The sequence below is a fragment of the Myiozetetes cayanensis genome, unplaced genomic scaffold (assembly GCF_022539395.1).
Source record: "Myiozetetes cayanensis isolate MyiCay16 unplaced genomic scaffold, myiCay2020 scf2-11, whole genome shotgun sequence".
Taxonomy (NCBI): Eukaryota; Metazoa; Chordata; class Aves; order Passeriformes; family Tyrannidae; genus Myiozetetes; species Myiozetetes cayanensis.
The window spans coordinates 59,730,653-59,747,696 of NW_026087411.1; the positions used below are offsets into that span (position 1 = coordinate 59,730,653).

General features: G+C 38.6%; 1 protein-coding gene across 13 annotated transcripts in view; it reads left to right on the forward strand.

Annotated features, from left to right (window-relative positions):
- The window catches only part of EPB41L2 (erythrocyte membrane protein band 4.1 like 2), a 111,976-nt gene that overhangs the window by 81,310 nt on the left and 13,622 nt on the right, over positions 1–17,044 (forward strand). For 3 of the 13 annotated variants that reach the window (XM_050314575.1, XM_050314574.1, XM_050314583.1), the window contains 6 exons: positions 2,634–2,806; positions 4,988–5,166; positions 9,559–9,621; positions 12,361–12,507; positions 13,888–13,992; positions 16,769–16,918. In XM_050314575.1, the coding sequence (XP_050170532.1) occupies positions 2,634–2,806; positions 4,988–5,166; positions 9,559–9,621; positions 12,361–12,507; positions 13,888–13,992; positions 16,769–16,918 (817 nt within the window). Of the gene's footprint in view, positions 1–2,633; positions 2,807–4,987; positions 5,167–6,720; positions 7,369–9,289; positions 9,323–9,558; positions 9,622–12,360; positions 12,508–13,887; positions 13,993–16,768; positions 16,919–17,044 lie in introns of all 13 variants that reach the window. The other 10 variants (XM_050314578.1, XM_050314585.1, XM_050314579.1 and 7 more) reach the window with 5 other exon arrangements.

The following is a 17,044-nucleotide window of genomic DNA, read 5'->3' on the forward strand; positions in this document are numbered from 1 at the left end:
AAGCAATGAAGGTGAAGTTCCAGATAGTTGTGATTTTATTACATAAGTGGCCTTAGTGCAGAAGAGTGGATGAGTTTGTCTTGAACTGTTTTCTTTAAAAATGTGTTGGAACAGATTAAGATTCAGGTGTGTGCATATGCACCTTAGGCATGGGGGATTGGATCCTTCTGGCTAGTACTGTGACAAAGCCATAAACATAATCTCTTAGAGAAAATGATAATCTACTGAGCTGTATTGCTTGCATGGCAAGGTTTTGGTAGTAGGGGGGCTATAGGGGGTGGCTTCTGTGAGAAGCTCCAGAAACTTCCCTTATGTCTGACAGAGACAATGCCAGACAGCTCTAAGATGAACCTGCTGCTGGCCAAGGCTGAGCCCACTGGCGACAGTGGTAGCACCTCCAGGATGATGCATTTAAGAAGTGGAAAAAGCTACCATGCAAAAGCAGTGGCAGCTGGGGAGAGGAGTGAGAATATGTGAGGGAAACAACTGTGCTTGACCCCAAGGTCAGTGAAGAAGGACGAAGAGATGCTGCAAGTGCCAGAGCAGAGATTCCCCTGCAGCCCTTGGTGCAGACCATGGTGAGGCAGGCTGTCACCCTGCAGCCCACGGAGGTCCATGGGGGAGCAAACAAGCACCTGCAGCTGGTGGAGCTGGTGCAGGGGGATGCCTGAAGGGGTCTGAGACCCCACACTGAGGAAGGTTTGCTGGCAGGACTTTTGACCCCATGAGGAACCCATGATAGAGCAGCCTGTTCTTGAAGGACTGCAGCCTGTGGAAGGGACCCTTGCTGGAGTTCTTTATGAAGAACTGCAGCCTGTGAGAAGGGCTTGTATTGGGAATTTCGTGGAGAACTGACTCCCATTGGAGTGACCCTACTCTGGAGGAAGGATGTGAGCAGTCCTGCCTCCTATGAGGAAGGGAGTGTCAGAGACACTGATGTGTCTGATGTGTGTGATGAATTGCCCACAGTCTCCATTCCCTGTCCCCCTGCCCTGCTGGTGGGGAGGAGGTAGAGCAAATCAGGAGTAAAAATTAAGCCTGGGATAAAGGAGAGAAGTGAGGGGGAAGGTATTTTTAAGATTTGGGTTTATTTCTCATTATCCTACTCTGATTTGCTTGATAATAAATTCAATAAATTTTTCCCCAAGTCGAGTCTGTTTTGCTCATGATGACATCTCAACCCATGAGCTTCTTGTTGGATCATTTTCTCTCTGGTCCAGCTGAGAAAGGGGAGTGGCTTTGGTGGGACCCTCATATCCATCCAGGGTCAACTCACCATAGTAGCTCACTGTCTTTTTGCTAGGTATCTGAAAACTTCAGTTTTGCTGACATATCTTTAGAACAAATGTCATAGTTTTTCAGTACCTAATACTGGATACTGTCTTAACATATGCTGATCATATTCCACTGACACAGATATTCCTGTGCAAATGCTTCAAAAGAAGAGAACAAAGTCAGCATACTCTGAAGTCTCGCTTGCTCATCTGTGCCATCCTTGGTGCAAAGGGCACAGTAGTTGCTGGTTCTGCTTGAAAGAATGTTCAGTGAGCTGCTCATTCTTTGCAGATCCTCAAATCAGAAAGCTCTATTTGCAATAATCTGATAGTTTTATGCAGAGAGGGACTAGGCCATGGAGACTGCCATGCTGGGTGAGCATTTTTTTGCAGCATTACATTGATCCAGGAAATGACATCAAAGGCCTTGCCAGAGAAGTGGGGACTGGGAAGAGTTCTTGCAGTGATGACTGTTTATCAACAAGGATGGCACGGGTACAAACAGTACCCTCAGTGTTGCAGTTGATGGCTCAGATTTCAGAAAAAAAGTACAAGCCATGAGGGTTAGATGAATATGAACTTGGAAGTCCTCATACTGAAGGAAGTTCAGGGAGGTATAGAGGACCTATTTTCAAACTCATGCAATGTCAACAAAACCTGGTGGAACAAAACAGAATATCCAGCATTAACAGAACAAGTAACTGAATCTCTTTTTCACCCCTTTCACAATATGATTTTTCTCCCCAATCCTTATATGTAACAAACATCAACCTATGTAAATGTATAAATGACATTGTGAAGAAACCAGAGTCTGAATGTAAACTGTTAGTCTACTTACTGTTGGGTCACAACTCTCCAGCCATCTCAATCTTTTTTCACTTGATACAGCATTCTATACAACTTTGAGATGCCATTCCCTGACTTTGAGGAACAACTGCCATATAAGTACCTCAGAATGTAGGAAAGACAGTGGAAGTGGAATGTACAGTTTTTACTATAAGTAACGTACTAGGGAGATAGATCTGAGAGGTGTTCTGCATGGACCTATAATGGCCTCGGCTTTCTACAAAAAAATACAATTTAACCAAGATAGCACCAAAAGATGAGAATCCCAGATGCTTAGTCATACTGTGGAAAAATGTGATGGTTATCAGTGTCACTTCACCTCCAAATGCAAATAGTAAACACAATGCATTGTTTTAGAAGGTCTTAGAAGAGTTTGCAGTAGAATCCTTTCTTGGAGAGCAGAGATTACGCACAGGGAACTGAAGCTGGAATACAATAAGTAGCTTTAAAGTACCTAGTTAAATACCTAAAATAAAGCCCTTTTAACTGACTTTCCTCATACTTTCTTTCTAGACTTGTATCACCAGAACAGCCTCCAAAAGCAAAGTTTCTGACCTTGGGTTCCAAGTTCCGCTACAGTGGACGTACACAAGCACAGACACGACAGGCAAGCAACCTCATAGACAGACCAGCTCCATACTTTGAACGCACGTCAAGCAAACGTGTTTCCAGAAGCCTTGATGGAGGTATGAAATTTGACTTATTTTTTCAGTGTAATGATTACATTATGTGCTGACCAACATTCAAAAATATTGACATTTTGGATGGCCAGAAGGTCAACTGACGAATTTATGAATTTCAGTTTCTAATGGGTGGTGTGTGAGGAGTAGCCACTTTGCGTATTTATCAATGTTAGGGGACCTAAACAATAAGTTAAATCACTGCCTAAATTGTATGGCACTGCTGTGAATCTATGGAGAATTCTGTATTGGGTACATAGCATCTGTGTACACTACTCCTATCTTTGTTATGGGATAGGTATGCATTATAGGCTGTTAATCAGAATTGTTTGGTCAGTGGCATCTTTTGGGATCTGGGTTGGCCTGAGTGTCTCTACACTAAACATGAACAAGTTTTTTCCCAGTTTTCTATCATTCAGTATATTGCTCTCCTAGTATATTTATTCAATACTTCAGTGTTCAGTTAAAAAATTTTATGTTGACTTTGAATAACTGAAGTGGGTTACTTTTGTCATTAGTAGAGTTTTGTTTCTTTGAGCAGAAATACCTTCTGGTTTCCTTTATTGGAAACAGGCATTCTTTTCAAAGGCAAGTATGCCAGCAGTACATGTGAGAGATGTGTAAGCACGTGTCTTACTCTAAATGACTTCTGAAATAACATATATTAGAATAACTCTTCAGCAAAATAACATGAAGCTTGACTTAGATTTAGGCATGCACAAACTTCACTGGAATAAAAGTGAACTATAATGATTTGAGTTTAGCTACAACTGAGCTGTCAACGTCACCTTATTTTCTTAAAAAATCGTCTACTTACAAGAGTCTTGCATCTGCAAATATTCATTCTTCTATACTATGACAAATGAACAAACTCTGACACTTGCTTGGGACACCTACAGCTCCTACCTTCTGAGAACCAAAGTAAAAGTAAGAGGCAAATGTTCTTGCACTGATAGCATGTGACGAGTCTGTGTGGCAACCAAAAGTCTTGTCATCACATCAGTATTACTGTCTGACTCTGGTTTAGTTCCTCTTCTTCTTTTGGTTAGAAACAATTTGAATTCTTCCCAGCTCTCAGAGGTTGTATAATCAAGACTTTCTGGGATCCCTTGTAATCATGTACAGAATACAGGCATGTGTGCACGTGTGCCCAGGCCCAAACTTTCACTCTTACAGAAGCATCACAGTCAGAATTTTGAACATCATGAAACGTTGCTCTAAAAGCAGCTATGCACAAAAGGATATGAGGATTACCACAGAACAAAGTTGAACATGAGTTAACACAACTGTGCCCTTAAAGCAAAGAAGGCCGACTGTATCATGGGTTGTATTAGCAAGAGCACAGCTGGCATATTAGAAGAAATTATTATCCCTCTCTATTCAGTACTTTGTGAAGACCATACCTGAAATACCATGTCTGTCTTTGGGCTCCACAGTATTAGATGGGCAGTGACATATTACAGTGAGCCCTTTAAGGGCCACAAAGCTGGCCAGAGGGCCAGGAGCCTGTGATATATGAGAAGAGGCTGAGGGAACTGTGATCTTTCAGCTTTAAGAGAAGTCCGTAGTGACATATTGCTGTCTACAGCTACTGACAGGGAAGGTAAAGACAGAGCCATGTGTTTCTTGGAGGTGCCCAGTGATAAGGCAGTGGGGACTGCCTGCAAGTTGAGACACGGCAAATTTTAGTTACAAGTAAGAAATATGTGTTTGTTTGAAGCATGCCTTGAACATGCTCAAAACTCAACTGGACAAGTCCCTGAGCAACCTGGTTTAACTGGACCTTCTCTGAGCGGAGGTTTGGACTAGCTGACCTCTGGATGTTCTTTCCAACTTAAGTTACTCTGTGATTTGTCAAAAGTTACTTCTGGAACTTCAGGGATGTATACCAAAAAAAATGCTCTGTTTGCCATCCAAGAAGAGATCAGTTGACAAATTTGATAATTGGAGGGTTTTTTCCCCTTGCATAGTAAGTGCACATTTTACAACGAGGGCACATTGCTGTTCATATCAGTGCAATGGAAACCACAGACTTCTTGTAAAGCCAAGAAGCTGACAAATATTGTGTCACTCAGTAACTAGCCTGTATTACTCATTGCTGACATCATCATACAACACTTGAGAAGACTTAAAACCAAAATGTTTCAACGTACCCAAATTAACCAAAATTATTTTGTTCTCTAATAGCTCCCATGGGTATCTCAGACCAAAGTCTAAGAGACTTCTCTGCTGCTGGAGGCCAGGCTGCTGGAGATAAAATCATTGACACTGAAGCTGCTGGTCAGGCCAATTTAAAAGAAGGTGGCAGAGAAGAAGATGGAAGCCCAGTCAAAACTCCACAATTAGAATTAACTCAGGATGGAAAGGTATGGCTGACTTTCACACCAAAATTATTTGTTCATGTAGTGTGTGTCCATGTGTGGTTATTTAGTGTCTATTGCTTCTGAATATCATACAGAACATCATATTAAAATATTCAAGGAAAATTGTCAAGTGCTTTCTGTGCGTTAACTTCATGTAAGTGTATGTGAGCAAACGAGAATACAAACTTCGAAATGGCATTGAGCTAGGGTTTCTTTTATTGCTATAAATCTAATTTGAATTCTTATTAAGCTTGCAGGAGTTCTTGAAAAACTGTTTCAAAGGGTAAATAATGTTATTAATTTCCTTCGGATTTTAAAAAGAAATGCTAATATATCCACAGGTGTGTACATTCTACAAAATTCTACATTCTACAAAATACACCCAACTACAGAGTTGGAAATATTACGACTGAATTTAATTACCATCAGTAATAGTATTGTTTTAGTAGCCATTGCAGAATTATTTCATCCTTTAAAAAATGGAATGTTGACTAAGGTATAGATTTCTGCGAAAAGTTGAGTACTGTGATCTGTTCCCGTTACACACATTTACTTGTCTTGTTTGTTTGAGCTATATAGGGGAAATAGGTCAAAAAATTAAATTTAGATTTTGTATGATTTGATGTAAAAATTTTCTCCTAAAGTGACAACTAAAATCTGCTGCTCTTTCTTTCTTGGAGATAATTTCTTTTTCAGCAACTCTCCAGAACTTACTTTAAAGAGTAATTTTCTCTTCAAACATTTTTGCAAATTAGCTACCCATTTTATTCCTAGTGAGACTGCTGAGTTTCTCTGTACAGTTCAAATGTTTCCACTGCATTCAAGTGTAGGAAGACAACAATACCATAGTGGCATTTTTTATTGTTTGCTGGCAAGTTTAAAAACTTTTGAATTAGCCTAGAAAAAAGACACACACAGTTTTTTCATGTGACAAAGACGGTAAAATTAAATGACTATGTTTTGCTTTTGGGTTTGATAAAATGGTGATACTCCCTTGTTTGGGTATCTTTCCATATTTTAATCAGGGGAGAGAAAAAGTGAAAAAGAGGTGGTATTTCAGGAAATTGTTCCAGGAAGCTGTTCAGTAAGGTTTTGTTACACATGCCTATTCTGTGAAGAGCTTTCTTTTATTCCTAGTGCAGATCTTTCTTTTTTCTTTCTGGCTTTCTTAAAGTCTTAGAGAAAATACTTATAAACCCAAGAATCAAATACCAGCTTGTCTTTCGTGTACTGCACTGTCCTCTGACCTTTCTGCTAAAGCTTTGAATGTCTGTCTGCTTCCATCTGTTTTAAGTGAATATTAGAGTTCAAAAGTGCACGGTTCTTTACAGTCTGAGAACAAAAGATTTGTAATAGGTTCCTTTCATAATTCACAGAAGTAAACAAGTTGGCTGCTTGTAAAACACAAGGAGATTTTTATTTTTATTTCTATTGCTTTAGTAGAGCTATCCCTTTTTCTAAGTAAAAGTTTTCACTAACTAATAATTTCTTTTTCTTCCCTCTTCATGTGCCTTCAAACTTGCATTTTTGTTGTGCTTTCATTTTCACTCTGCACAGAATTTTTTTCTTCAGCTCACTCACGTACACCCGTCATCACTACCCATCCATTCTGTGTCATGCCATCTCACAAACTTGTCACCTGTCCCTGAGATGGACATGCTTTCAGATATTTCAGAGGAAGATTCCTTTGGAGAGCCCCTCCTTACCATCCCAGACATTTCAGAGTGCAATTCTGTGGAACAAACATCAGATCATAATAAAACTACAACAGCTTCACCAAATAATATCTTTGAATCTATGAGACCCCTAGCTAGTCGAGGCTCCCCTGTTGTTGAGGGAAAAATCCATACAAATGACTACAAGAGCACTGAGCTTTGTGTCTCATTCAGCTTCTTCAGATGCCTTTCTTTTAGTTTCCGTTCGCTGCTTGATGAGGATGGCTATATTACTTTTCCTAGCCTTCCTGATGTTTGCATCTCTTTCCTCCCACCTGGCCTTCAGCACTATATTCCTATTACCTCTCCTTCCTTCATCCCCTCTTTTCTCCTTATCTTTGTGCTGCTTCTGTCTGCTTTCCAGTCTATTCCTTTTTCACTCACATTTTCCCTTCCTCTCGCTCTGTCCCTCTGCTACCTGGAGCCTAAGGCGACTTCCTTTAGTGGCTCTAATGGCAATGACCTGAATGACAAAGCAGAGGAAGAGGAGGTGTGTAATTTTGTTGCTTAAATGTTGACACTTGCACATGGCTTTTATGCTTGCTCAGTTTTGCACACTTCCTAGTATAGAGATGTGTCTACGTACATGCCTGTAAATATATATATAAATACACGCACGCACATGTGTATATCTGTATCTTTTTAGTATTTCTTCTATGTGAAAAATTGCCAATGTGGGATTTTTAGTCAATAATTTTTAGCTTGTGTTTTTTCTGCCTGATTTCCTACAGCATGCATAATTTCATTCAGTTCTGCAGATACTGAGCTGCAGGTGGACTTGCTTTGTAGTTCAAAGTGTTACGGGAGCATAAATTTTAATACTGAAAGTGCTCTGTGTAATGATAGATATGTTATTATTTGATACTATTTTCAAGTTCTGCTCACACTATCAATTTGTTTTAAAATGCATGTCTCCTTTGTGCATTGACTGGAATGCACATCGCCAAAATTCTGTTTGGATCTGAAAAATGAAATTCCTAAAAGCTGAAATCAGAAAACACTGATTACTTTAAAATCATCAAATCAGCTTTTTGTTATTCCAGATTTCAGATGTTTCAGCTCTACAAGGGTGTGTGCAAAGTTGAGTCTGTCCACGGCACTTTTTTTTCATGCTTTGATTAATCTCTAGCAGCAGTTAAGGTGGATACTGATTTCATTCATTAGCTGGGATTGCAGTTTGTGTCAGACTGAATCACTGCAGTCTGCATATTCTTCGGAATACCCTGCTAAAATTGCTGTACAGAAGCCTCAGTCACATTGATGCGTTGCTCTGATCATCTGGAATGGCTGACAAAATGCCTCCTTTCCTTACGTCTGCTGCGTGTGTGTGTTACAGCACTAGAAAAAGATCTTTTATTTTGATCCTCACAGGAAATATGAAACCAAATATTACAGTCAAAAAGGAGGAGGGCCTGTTTAATGTTACATTTAACAAAGTTTGCTAAATGGGTGTACATATTAAAAACACAGTAAATATGATATGATGTCATTATAACACCAGTCTAAGTTTAAAATAATGAAAAACATGACTGTAAAGATTTTCTCAATATTTCTGTAACCTAATTCAATCCATAATTTGTAACATAAAGTTACAGAAAACAGAATCCAAGATAAGTCAGAAAAGAATAAAAATGCAAAAATGTGCATTCACACAGAATCCAAAATATAACAGTATGAGCAGAAAGAAACACCTCTTCAAATTTACATACTTGCAGAGTGTTGACTTCTAAATGCATCTTTTCTAATGTTAGCAGTTGATATTTCTACTTGTGGAAAGACTGGGAAGTGGTTTGCTTTTTAAAGGATGCTGTTCCTTAAGGCATTCAGAATACTTGGAGAGAAGATACGAAGATTAGCTACCATTTCCAACAGAGTGCATTGCAGTTTAAGAAGGAATATACTCACCTAAAAAAGGAGGGGGTGTATTTAAATAACTAATCCCAAGTCAGCAACATTCCTAAAATGTTAAGACAGTTTGTAGATCCAGTATTCAAATGTTTGACTTGAACCCTTGACTTTTCCCAAAAGAACTCCTGGATTAGATTCCATTTTCCCATCAACTTGTTGCAGAATTTAAGTTGCTTACCATAGAAATTATGCATATCATTTTTCTTTGTTACTCATTCTTAAATTTTCACCTGAGAAACACTAAAAAGTACAGCAAGAAAGGGACACAGGGTGAAACTTCCATTTTTCATGCTGCTTGTGCCAAAAATTACTTCAGCCATTCTACAACAATGTAGGTGAAAGAAGACCAAAGTCGCTTAATTTCGACATCTGGGGCCGAAAAAGTAAAGGTCTGTAAATACAGCACGCTTTGCAGCATTTACAAAGAGATGAAGCCTCTGTGTTCGTCTGTAAGCATATGTTAACAGTTCCTTTTCTTGATAATTTGTCATGTGCTCACATAGGTGGAATACGAAGAGGAGGAACCACAGCAGAAGGTGGTTGGTTTTTTTTGTGGTTGGTTTTTTACAACTGAACCTGGCTGTAGCTGCCTGCCTTGTTAGCACCCTAAATTTTCTGTGGATTCTGTCTGTATAGTGCCTTTTCACCTAAACATTTTATTTCCTTTTTTTCAACTGATTATAAGGGTCCTTTTTTATTTATTTGCTGGTCTATTTTATGTTTCTTTTTTTTTCTTTTTTTTTTTTTGTGTGTGTGTGGTTTAATTTCACAGATCAATTCCTTGAGAGTAGACGGGGAAAATATTTATGTCAGACATAGCAATTTAATGTTGGAGGTTTGTATGTAATGTGAAAAATACTCTCCATTCTCACGGGCTGCCAGGCTGCATGGGATGGGAGGTCACTTGCAGGCTGTTATGGACACAGTGCATGAAGTGCATGGGGAAAACCAGCTTGGAAATGTTGCATGTTATCATTCTAGTTTATGAGTTTAAATTAAAAAAACCAAACAAACAAATCCAAAAAGCCCCACAACAAAACCTCATCTTGAAACTTGAATGTATATTTGTATATTTTTGCAAGATGTCTTCAAGGTGGCAATTGGGAATAATAGCCCTATTTAGATAAAGCAAATACATGGGTCCAATTCACAATTCTAAACGGATTTCTGTATGTTGTTTCTCAGTGTATGTATTTTCTGTTGAGCAGGTTTTCTAGCTCTTGCCAGTTTAATCAACCTTCATCAAATACATTAGCTGAATAAAAGGAGTTAGAGTCAAGCATAGAAGTATAGAAAACTAGTTCTGGTTTTGACATTCATTGATTTTAGGAGCGTTGAGAAATGATGCAAGGATCAGATATTCAAAATTCATGTTTAGATATCTTCTGAAATATTTGCTTTATTTCCATTTGAAAAACAAAAAATAATTTTTGCTTCCTGAAGGTTGGTTTTCGTTGAAGATGCACAACAGCAAAGTGCTATGAACAGTACATTCATGGGTAGTGCTTACTCACTGAAGTAGAGATTTTTATTATAAGAATTTCCACATAGACTGCTAATCTCGATTATTTAATCGGAGACTGTAGTTATAATCAGTATCATTTAACTTGTAGTTAATAACTTAAGCTAATAACTGAAGATGTTTTAGAAACTTCTACTACTGTCTTTATTCATCCAGATAGGGCTATAAATAATTCCCTTTGTCACAAAAACGGTCTCATTAAAAGTCAGTGGTTTTGTTCAGTAAAATGGAGTTGTATGGATCGCAGTAACCCAACTAATGTTTTATGGCTTTTTGCAGCTTTTGATCACTATTGAAAATTTGCTTGTATGTAACTTACTAAAGCACTGAAAGTGTGCATTACGTAACTGTGCTTTGATCAAGTCCAAGAAATGTGCCTTGTGTCAAGCCAAGACAGGTTTTAAAATAATGACATGATTGTTATAAGCTTCAGTTGTATAATTGAATGCCTTTGGCATAAGATTTTACTTCACTCAGGAAATACAAACTTTAGGAGGTCGTATCTAATGTCTCATTTGTTAGTCCAGAATGAAAAGTGGTCTTGTGAAAATACAAGCCTACTGAGCTGCCAAAAGGGGAGAGGTTCAAGTGTTCAAATTGCACGTAGGATTATTCAGAGAATTAGGAAATAGATGTGCAGTACCACTGGGGCTGAAGATGCAAATGAAAAGAAATTAGAACTAATAAATTTGGGGTTTGGATTTTTTTATGACTTAATATGAGGTGTCTTTGCATTGTGATCACTGACAATAAAAATCCTACCAAGTTAAAGTAAAATTTCAGAATGATCTGCTAAAAAGTATGTAAAATCTTTGTACAAATCCAGATTCTTTACCTACATTATTATTTCTGATCACGTTCTTTTGACAGAACTTCATTAATAATTGTCTGCAATGATAATATTTAAGTTTAATCTTCTGTCTTTTAATTCTTTACTGGAAATGGACTGGAGGCTTAAACTTGAATTTAACAAAAGAATACTGAAAAAAATCTTGTGTTAGAGTGAGCATAAGCAACACAGGGTTTTCTCAAGATGTGGAATGCTGGAAGGAGGACACATTATAAACGCAGGGTGAAATCTGCTCCCCCCACCAAAGCCCAGCCTTTGTATTTAAAGGATAATGAATTTCCAAGAAAGCTAAGCAGATACGTTTTCATCTGATTACCAGAGCAGTTACGTTTCTGCACATCTCCTGAGCCTTACCTCTACTCTGTATCGGTACAAAGTGAAAAACTAGCTTGTAATTATTTGATCCAAGGTGCTGCAGTTTAGCCTCAAGGGGTCATCACAAATCTAATTTGGTATTCACACGGTGATGCCTCCTTTGGCATTGGCCTATGGAGGTGCAACTCAGAGAGTTCATTTCTTTGGTATTGCCATGCACAGAAACTATTCCTACTTGTGTCTGTCTGTTGTCAGGTTCTTAAATGTGGAATTGGCAGATAACAGGTTTTAAGTCTTTAAATCTGATTCCTTCAGTAAGTTTAAGCCTACATGAGAGGCACAATGAGTAGTCCCTCTGAAGCTAAGCAGGTGTTAGCTGCTTGCATATTTGGCTGTGCAGTACTGTGTTCAAAGAAGTAAGTATTTTTCATGGAGCATGTGATATCAAGAGAGATGCATTTTTGTGCTCCTTGGGTTCAACTATTTTTACAGCTACCTTCAGTTATGTTAGCTGTGCAGTATTCTGAAACATTTGTTTCTGTACCTAGAAATTATAGATGAAAGCAAAGAGCAACTGGAAATTATTATTGTTTCAAAGGGCTAATAGTTTCATATTTTGGATTAAAGTAGTCCTCTGTTAAATAATTATGCACAGTATTATTCTTCCTTTGCTTTAAAATATGGAAGAAACAAAACCAAAAAATCTTGGTCCCTTATATCCTTAAACTTTTTTATTTTAAGGCACTCTCCAGAAGGTCACCTCTTCAGACACAAGGCACTTTCCTTGGTTTGGTTGCTTTTGTTTCCTTTTTTTTTTTTTTTTTCCAGTTAAGTTTGCTTTTGTTGTCGTGTTTTGTCCTACTTTGTTTTATGTTGCGGGTTGCTAGGACCTGGATAAGACCCAGGACGACTTACTGAAACACCAGGCTAGCATTAGTGAGCTCAAGCGCAATTTCATGGAATCCACACCTGAACCACGCCCAAATGAGTGGGAAAAGCGGCGTATCACACCTCTGTCCCTACAGACACAAGGGGTATGTCACTGCAGACACCTCTCCGCATGTGTCCCCATACAACCCTGTGTGTAATACAGTAAATGCAGTTTGTCCTTTAGATTAACACTTTATTTGTCTAATGTAGTGTTTGTTTATACTAAGTGTACATTAACTTTTTTAGCACTTCCTGTTGGGCCTGATCTTAAATAGTGTGTGGAATTTTATTTTTCTATGTGAACAACTGAATTAGAAGAAAATGGAAGCAATGGCGATATTTTCTGGTATATTAAGGACATCTTAAATTTCATTTTGATTTACACAGATTGATGGAGATAACTTTTCAGTGACAGTAGAACTTTTCCCTCCTTTTTGTCTCTTTAACTCTTCATAGACAGCTTGTGCATAAATACACAAATTGTGTGTTGTTTCAGAAGGACCTTTACATGATCAGTTAATTTATAGTGTTGACTTCTTTAGGACACATTTAATGTAGTTGTTAAAATTTACTGTCTTAATCTTCAAAAGTCTCTAAAATGAATGTATCTACTTTTTCTCTATACCTCCTTTCTGACCGAACATTGAAACAGCAGTATGGAAAACAGTTTTCTACAAATATCATCCTAAATGCTTGTGGCTAGAAAGCTACCCAAATAAATTTCTCTTGCTGTTGTGAAACTTTTAGTATTATTGGATTACTTGCAGCTTCTTTCAATAGAGTAGCAGAGCAAATCAGTCTTCAAAAGCAGTCAGTTTATGTTGTGTTGTTATTCTTTTCTACCAGCATGGTTCCCACCCTTCTCTCCCTAAATGTATTGTCTATCCACTTAAATTTTTAAGCATTCTTTTCAGTCCACAGGGAGGTGTGCTTTCAGTTAAGCAGGCTTGATGCTACCAAATTATTTTTGTTAATAGGAATTATTTCAGTAAGATATGTAAGCAATCTGAACTGTGAGTATGTCCATACAGATAACAGTTACTGACTCTACAGATCACTTCTTTAATGGTTATTTTATTAATTTATGGTCACTGCCAAGAAATTCCTCAAATTCCTGAGTAGTACCTTAATATTTCTATACATAGTGCTATCTGCAGAGGTACAGATGTTGGTCATATTTTCAAATAGTCATGACACATTGGTTCATTTAATAGCTATATAGCTAAATATATTTTTGGTTAAAACAGACATATATGTAGAAGTGTAACTTAGTTTTTATTATATGGTTGTGTGGATTTTTTGTATTGATTTCTTTGTATTGAAGTTGAGGCCCCCTCCAAGTTATTCTGTTTTGTTTTGTTTTGTTTTTCCTCATCTAGTATGTTGTGTCACTTTCAGATGGTTTGGTTTTATATTATGTATAATGTATGTCTGTCTCATTGCATGTTGATTTACATTGGTTTTATAAAATGAAAACTAAATAGAAAAAAGGGGACCACATTTTCCAAGTGAAAACGCTGCCTGGGAAGGAGAAACAATGGATTGCAATGCCATGGATTGCTGGAGCAAAACCAGAGGAAACTGATAAGGTGGCTGCCCTGAAACCTACTGCCTTTTCGCTGTATCTGCTGTGGGCTAGCTTGGGCACTTCTTTCTTTTTCTTTTTTTTTCTTGATGGAAATAACTTTTTAAAGCCAGTACTGAAAGGATAATGTTGGGTTGTGAACCAGGATCTCTGTGTATCTGTATATATACACACATATGAATGCCAGCAACATTTTGCTTAAACATCACACTAACTGTGAAGTTCTGAATTGCTACTATTTGAAAAGAAAAACAATTTTTCACTGGAAAATTACTGTATTTGATGTGACAGGGATGACAGCAAAATATGTATTTCCATTCTATATGGAAATAATTGCAGTTATTTGACACCTCACACAGGAACTTTTTGCTTTATGTGTTCATTATTCAAATCAATAATGCTGTATAGGTAGCTTCGTTTCAAAGGCAACCTGGTTCTGAGTACCTCCATACTTCTGTACCTCTCTTTTCATCCAGGAAAAGAAGGAGGTTTTGTCCCTGACAAGCTGGTTTAACATCTGTGCAATGAAAAGCACTATATAACCAGTGGGACTAGTAGCAGTGTGATAGTGATGAGGAGTAGCGATTCTGATGTTGCTATTTTACATCACTTTTGGTCTATTAGGTCAATGTGAAGCTGTCAGTCCTATTTCAGTAACACATATAAAAATGATGACTGGGAAACTGTATTTCCATCCTGAATTATTTGTTGATGGATGCAGAGAAGCCTGTGTTCAAGTCTTTTGTTACCCCCAATTTATAAACTTGCTGCTATTAGCAGACTCAGTCATATCTGTGGACTTTATGTATTCTCACCTGTTCTTTAGGATAGTTGGACAATAGACAAGAATAAAGCAGGGATACCACTGCTAATACTTTCTTTTCATCCTTCTTTTGCTCCAGTAAAAATACCTGTAAACAAGTAATTTTTTGTGTATGAGAAATGTTGCTTTGGGTACATCTCTTTTATGCCACTATTCTTCTATGTCACCGTACTCTCAAAAGCGCACAGCATCTGTGACTTAATTAAAAAAAATCATGCTACATTGAGATGTATGTTACAAATAAATACGTTAAACGTTTTTCTTTTATGGATACCCACAATATTTTTTCCTTTAATCCATTCCCTGCAGCTTGTAAACAGTATTTCATGTCAGAATGTATGACTATGTACCAGATGGAATTTGCCAGGAATTTAAACATCTTCACAGGCTGATACAAAATAGATGAAAAGTGCCAATTCTATCTATACATTTAATCATTTTTACTAAATGCCTCCTCAGGGAACAGGGGTTACATTATCAAACAAATTGTGTGGCTGGGGTTTTCCTTTTAAAAGACTGGAAGACCCAAAAATTTGAAGGTGGTAAAATTCAAAGCAATGGGCAGTATGTAATCTCTTTAATTGTATATATAAGGGGGTGAGAAAGAGAAACACACAGTCTGACCACATACCACATAAAGATTTTGATTTTCCTGTGCTTTGTTTGGTTTTTTTTTTAACTGCTTTGAGTGGTCAGAAAACAAGGTACCAGAGTATGGTAAAAGGAGGATCATGAACATTTTTGCCTTTTGATGTAATATGTTAACAGATATTTACTGGGTGTAGTAAACTAGAGAAAGAAAGTGGGGGTGAGGAACGCATTGCCCTGATGGATATTCAGTGTTTCATGAAGGCAGATTTAGTAACTTTCCTTAGCCACCTTTGAGATAAACTTTAAATTTTATTGTAGGGGAAAACAGTATAGGAGTTCTTTCTCTTTTCCTTCTCTGTTCTTCTGCATGCCCTATGTGTTGCAGTATATGCACAGTAGCATGGTGTAACTTCTGTTAGTTTGGATTCTACATTGCTGCTCCCACGGTGAATCCACAAAGGCTGCAGTTGTCTGCATGGCACCTTGGCTTTCCTCTGGCATGTGCTTCTGCCATGATTCTCTGTAGTGCCCTTTTCTAAGACTGCAATGTCTCTTACGGAATGTTGTCAAAGTGTGTGTTATGTCCCTGTTTAGTATTTGTACACTGTTGGTTTTTTATTTTAACCTCCTTTACTTCTAACTTCTTATGAGAGCTTGTGGAAAGAAATCTGGAATAAAGAATTTTATAGCCTTTTCAGAGGGCTTGTACCCACATAAATTTTTTAAGTTTGCTTATCCATACAGATTTATAGTCCTACAGAAAACAGACCAGACTACGAACATAACTTATGCTTTAAAGCAATTAAAGACTTTTTATGTATGTTTAAATAAAACTAGTTTTCCCAGTAAAATGGGAAACGCTGTTTGAAAACAGATTTTTAATAGGCATGAATTTGCTTAGGTTATTTAAGCATTTGAAAAACCTATATGTAACATTTATTATAAATAAATAAGAAGTATTTTAACATTTCAGCCTTGTGGGTATGTATTGCAAGCAAACGTGCCTGACAGCTCTGGGCTCTGCGCCAGCTGGGCATTAGGTGGTGTCAAAAATGGATTTTTAAAGGGGGAAAAAACCCCAGCAGTAAATACGGAGTTACCACCTAAGTAAACCGCTCTGTGTGGGAGATCGGTGTGAACGCGGATGTTTTCAATTCCCGCAGTGTGCTGTGCGCGGTGGAGGCACGGCTGTGCTGTGTCCCCCCTGTCCCCGTCTCGCCCCGGGGGCTGCCCGCGCCCCGCTGCTCCCGCCGAGCCCTTCGCCTTTGTCACGTCTCTCTCTCTCGCCAGACCCTTCCTTTGTAGGTGGCTGCCGCTCCGCTCGCCGCTGTCTAATTCTTTCCTTTCCCTTCTCTGACCCGTCTAGAGCCTAGAAGAGGAGATAACCTCCATTTTGTTTAGTAAGGAGGGCTTTGGCGCCAGCACCAGAGGGCCCTTCGCCGCCGCCAGCCCGGGGCCAGCAGAGGGCGCTGCGGGGGAACAGACGGGCGCCAGCGCCGCGGCCGCGCCGCCCCAGGTGCTTGGGCGTGGGTCAGGATCCCCTCCGCTCCCAGGGCTCGGGGCCGCGCCCTCCTGCGCCCACAGGGGCCTGGGGTCGTGTGCCCCAGCCAGGCAGCTGCCTGCTAGTGTTAGAGGGGAGAGA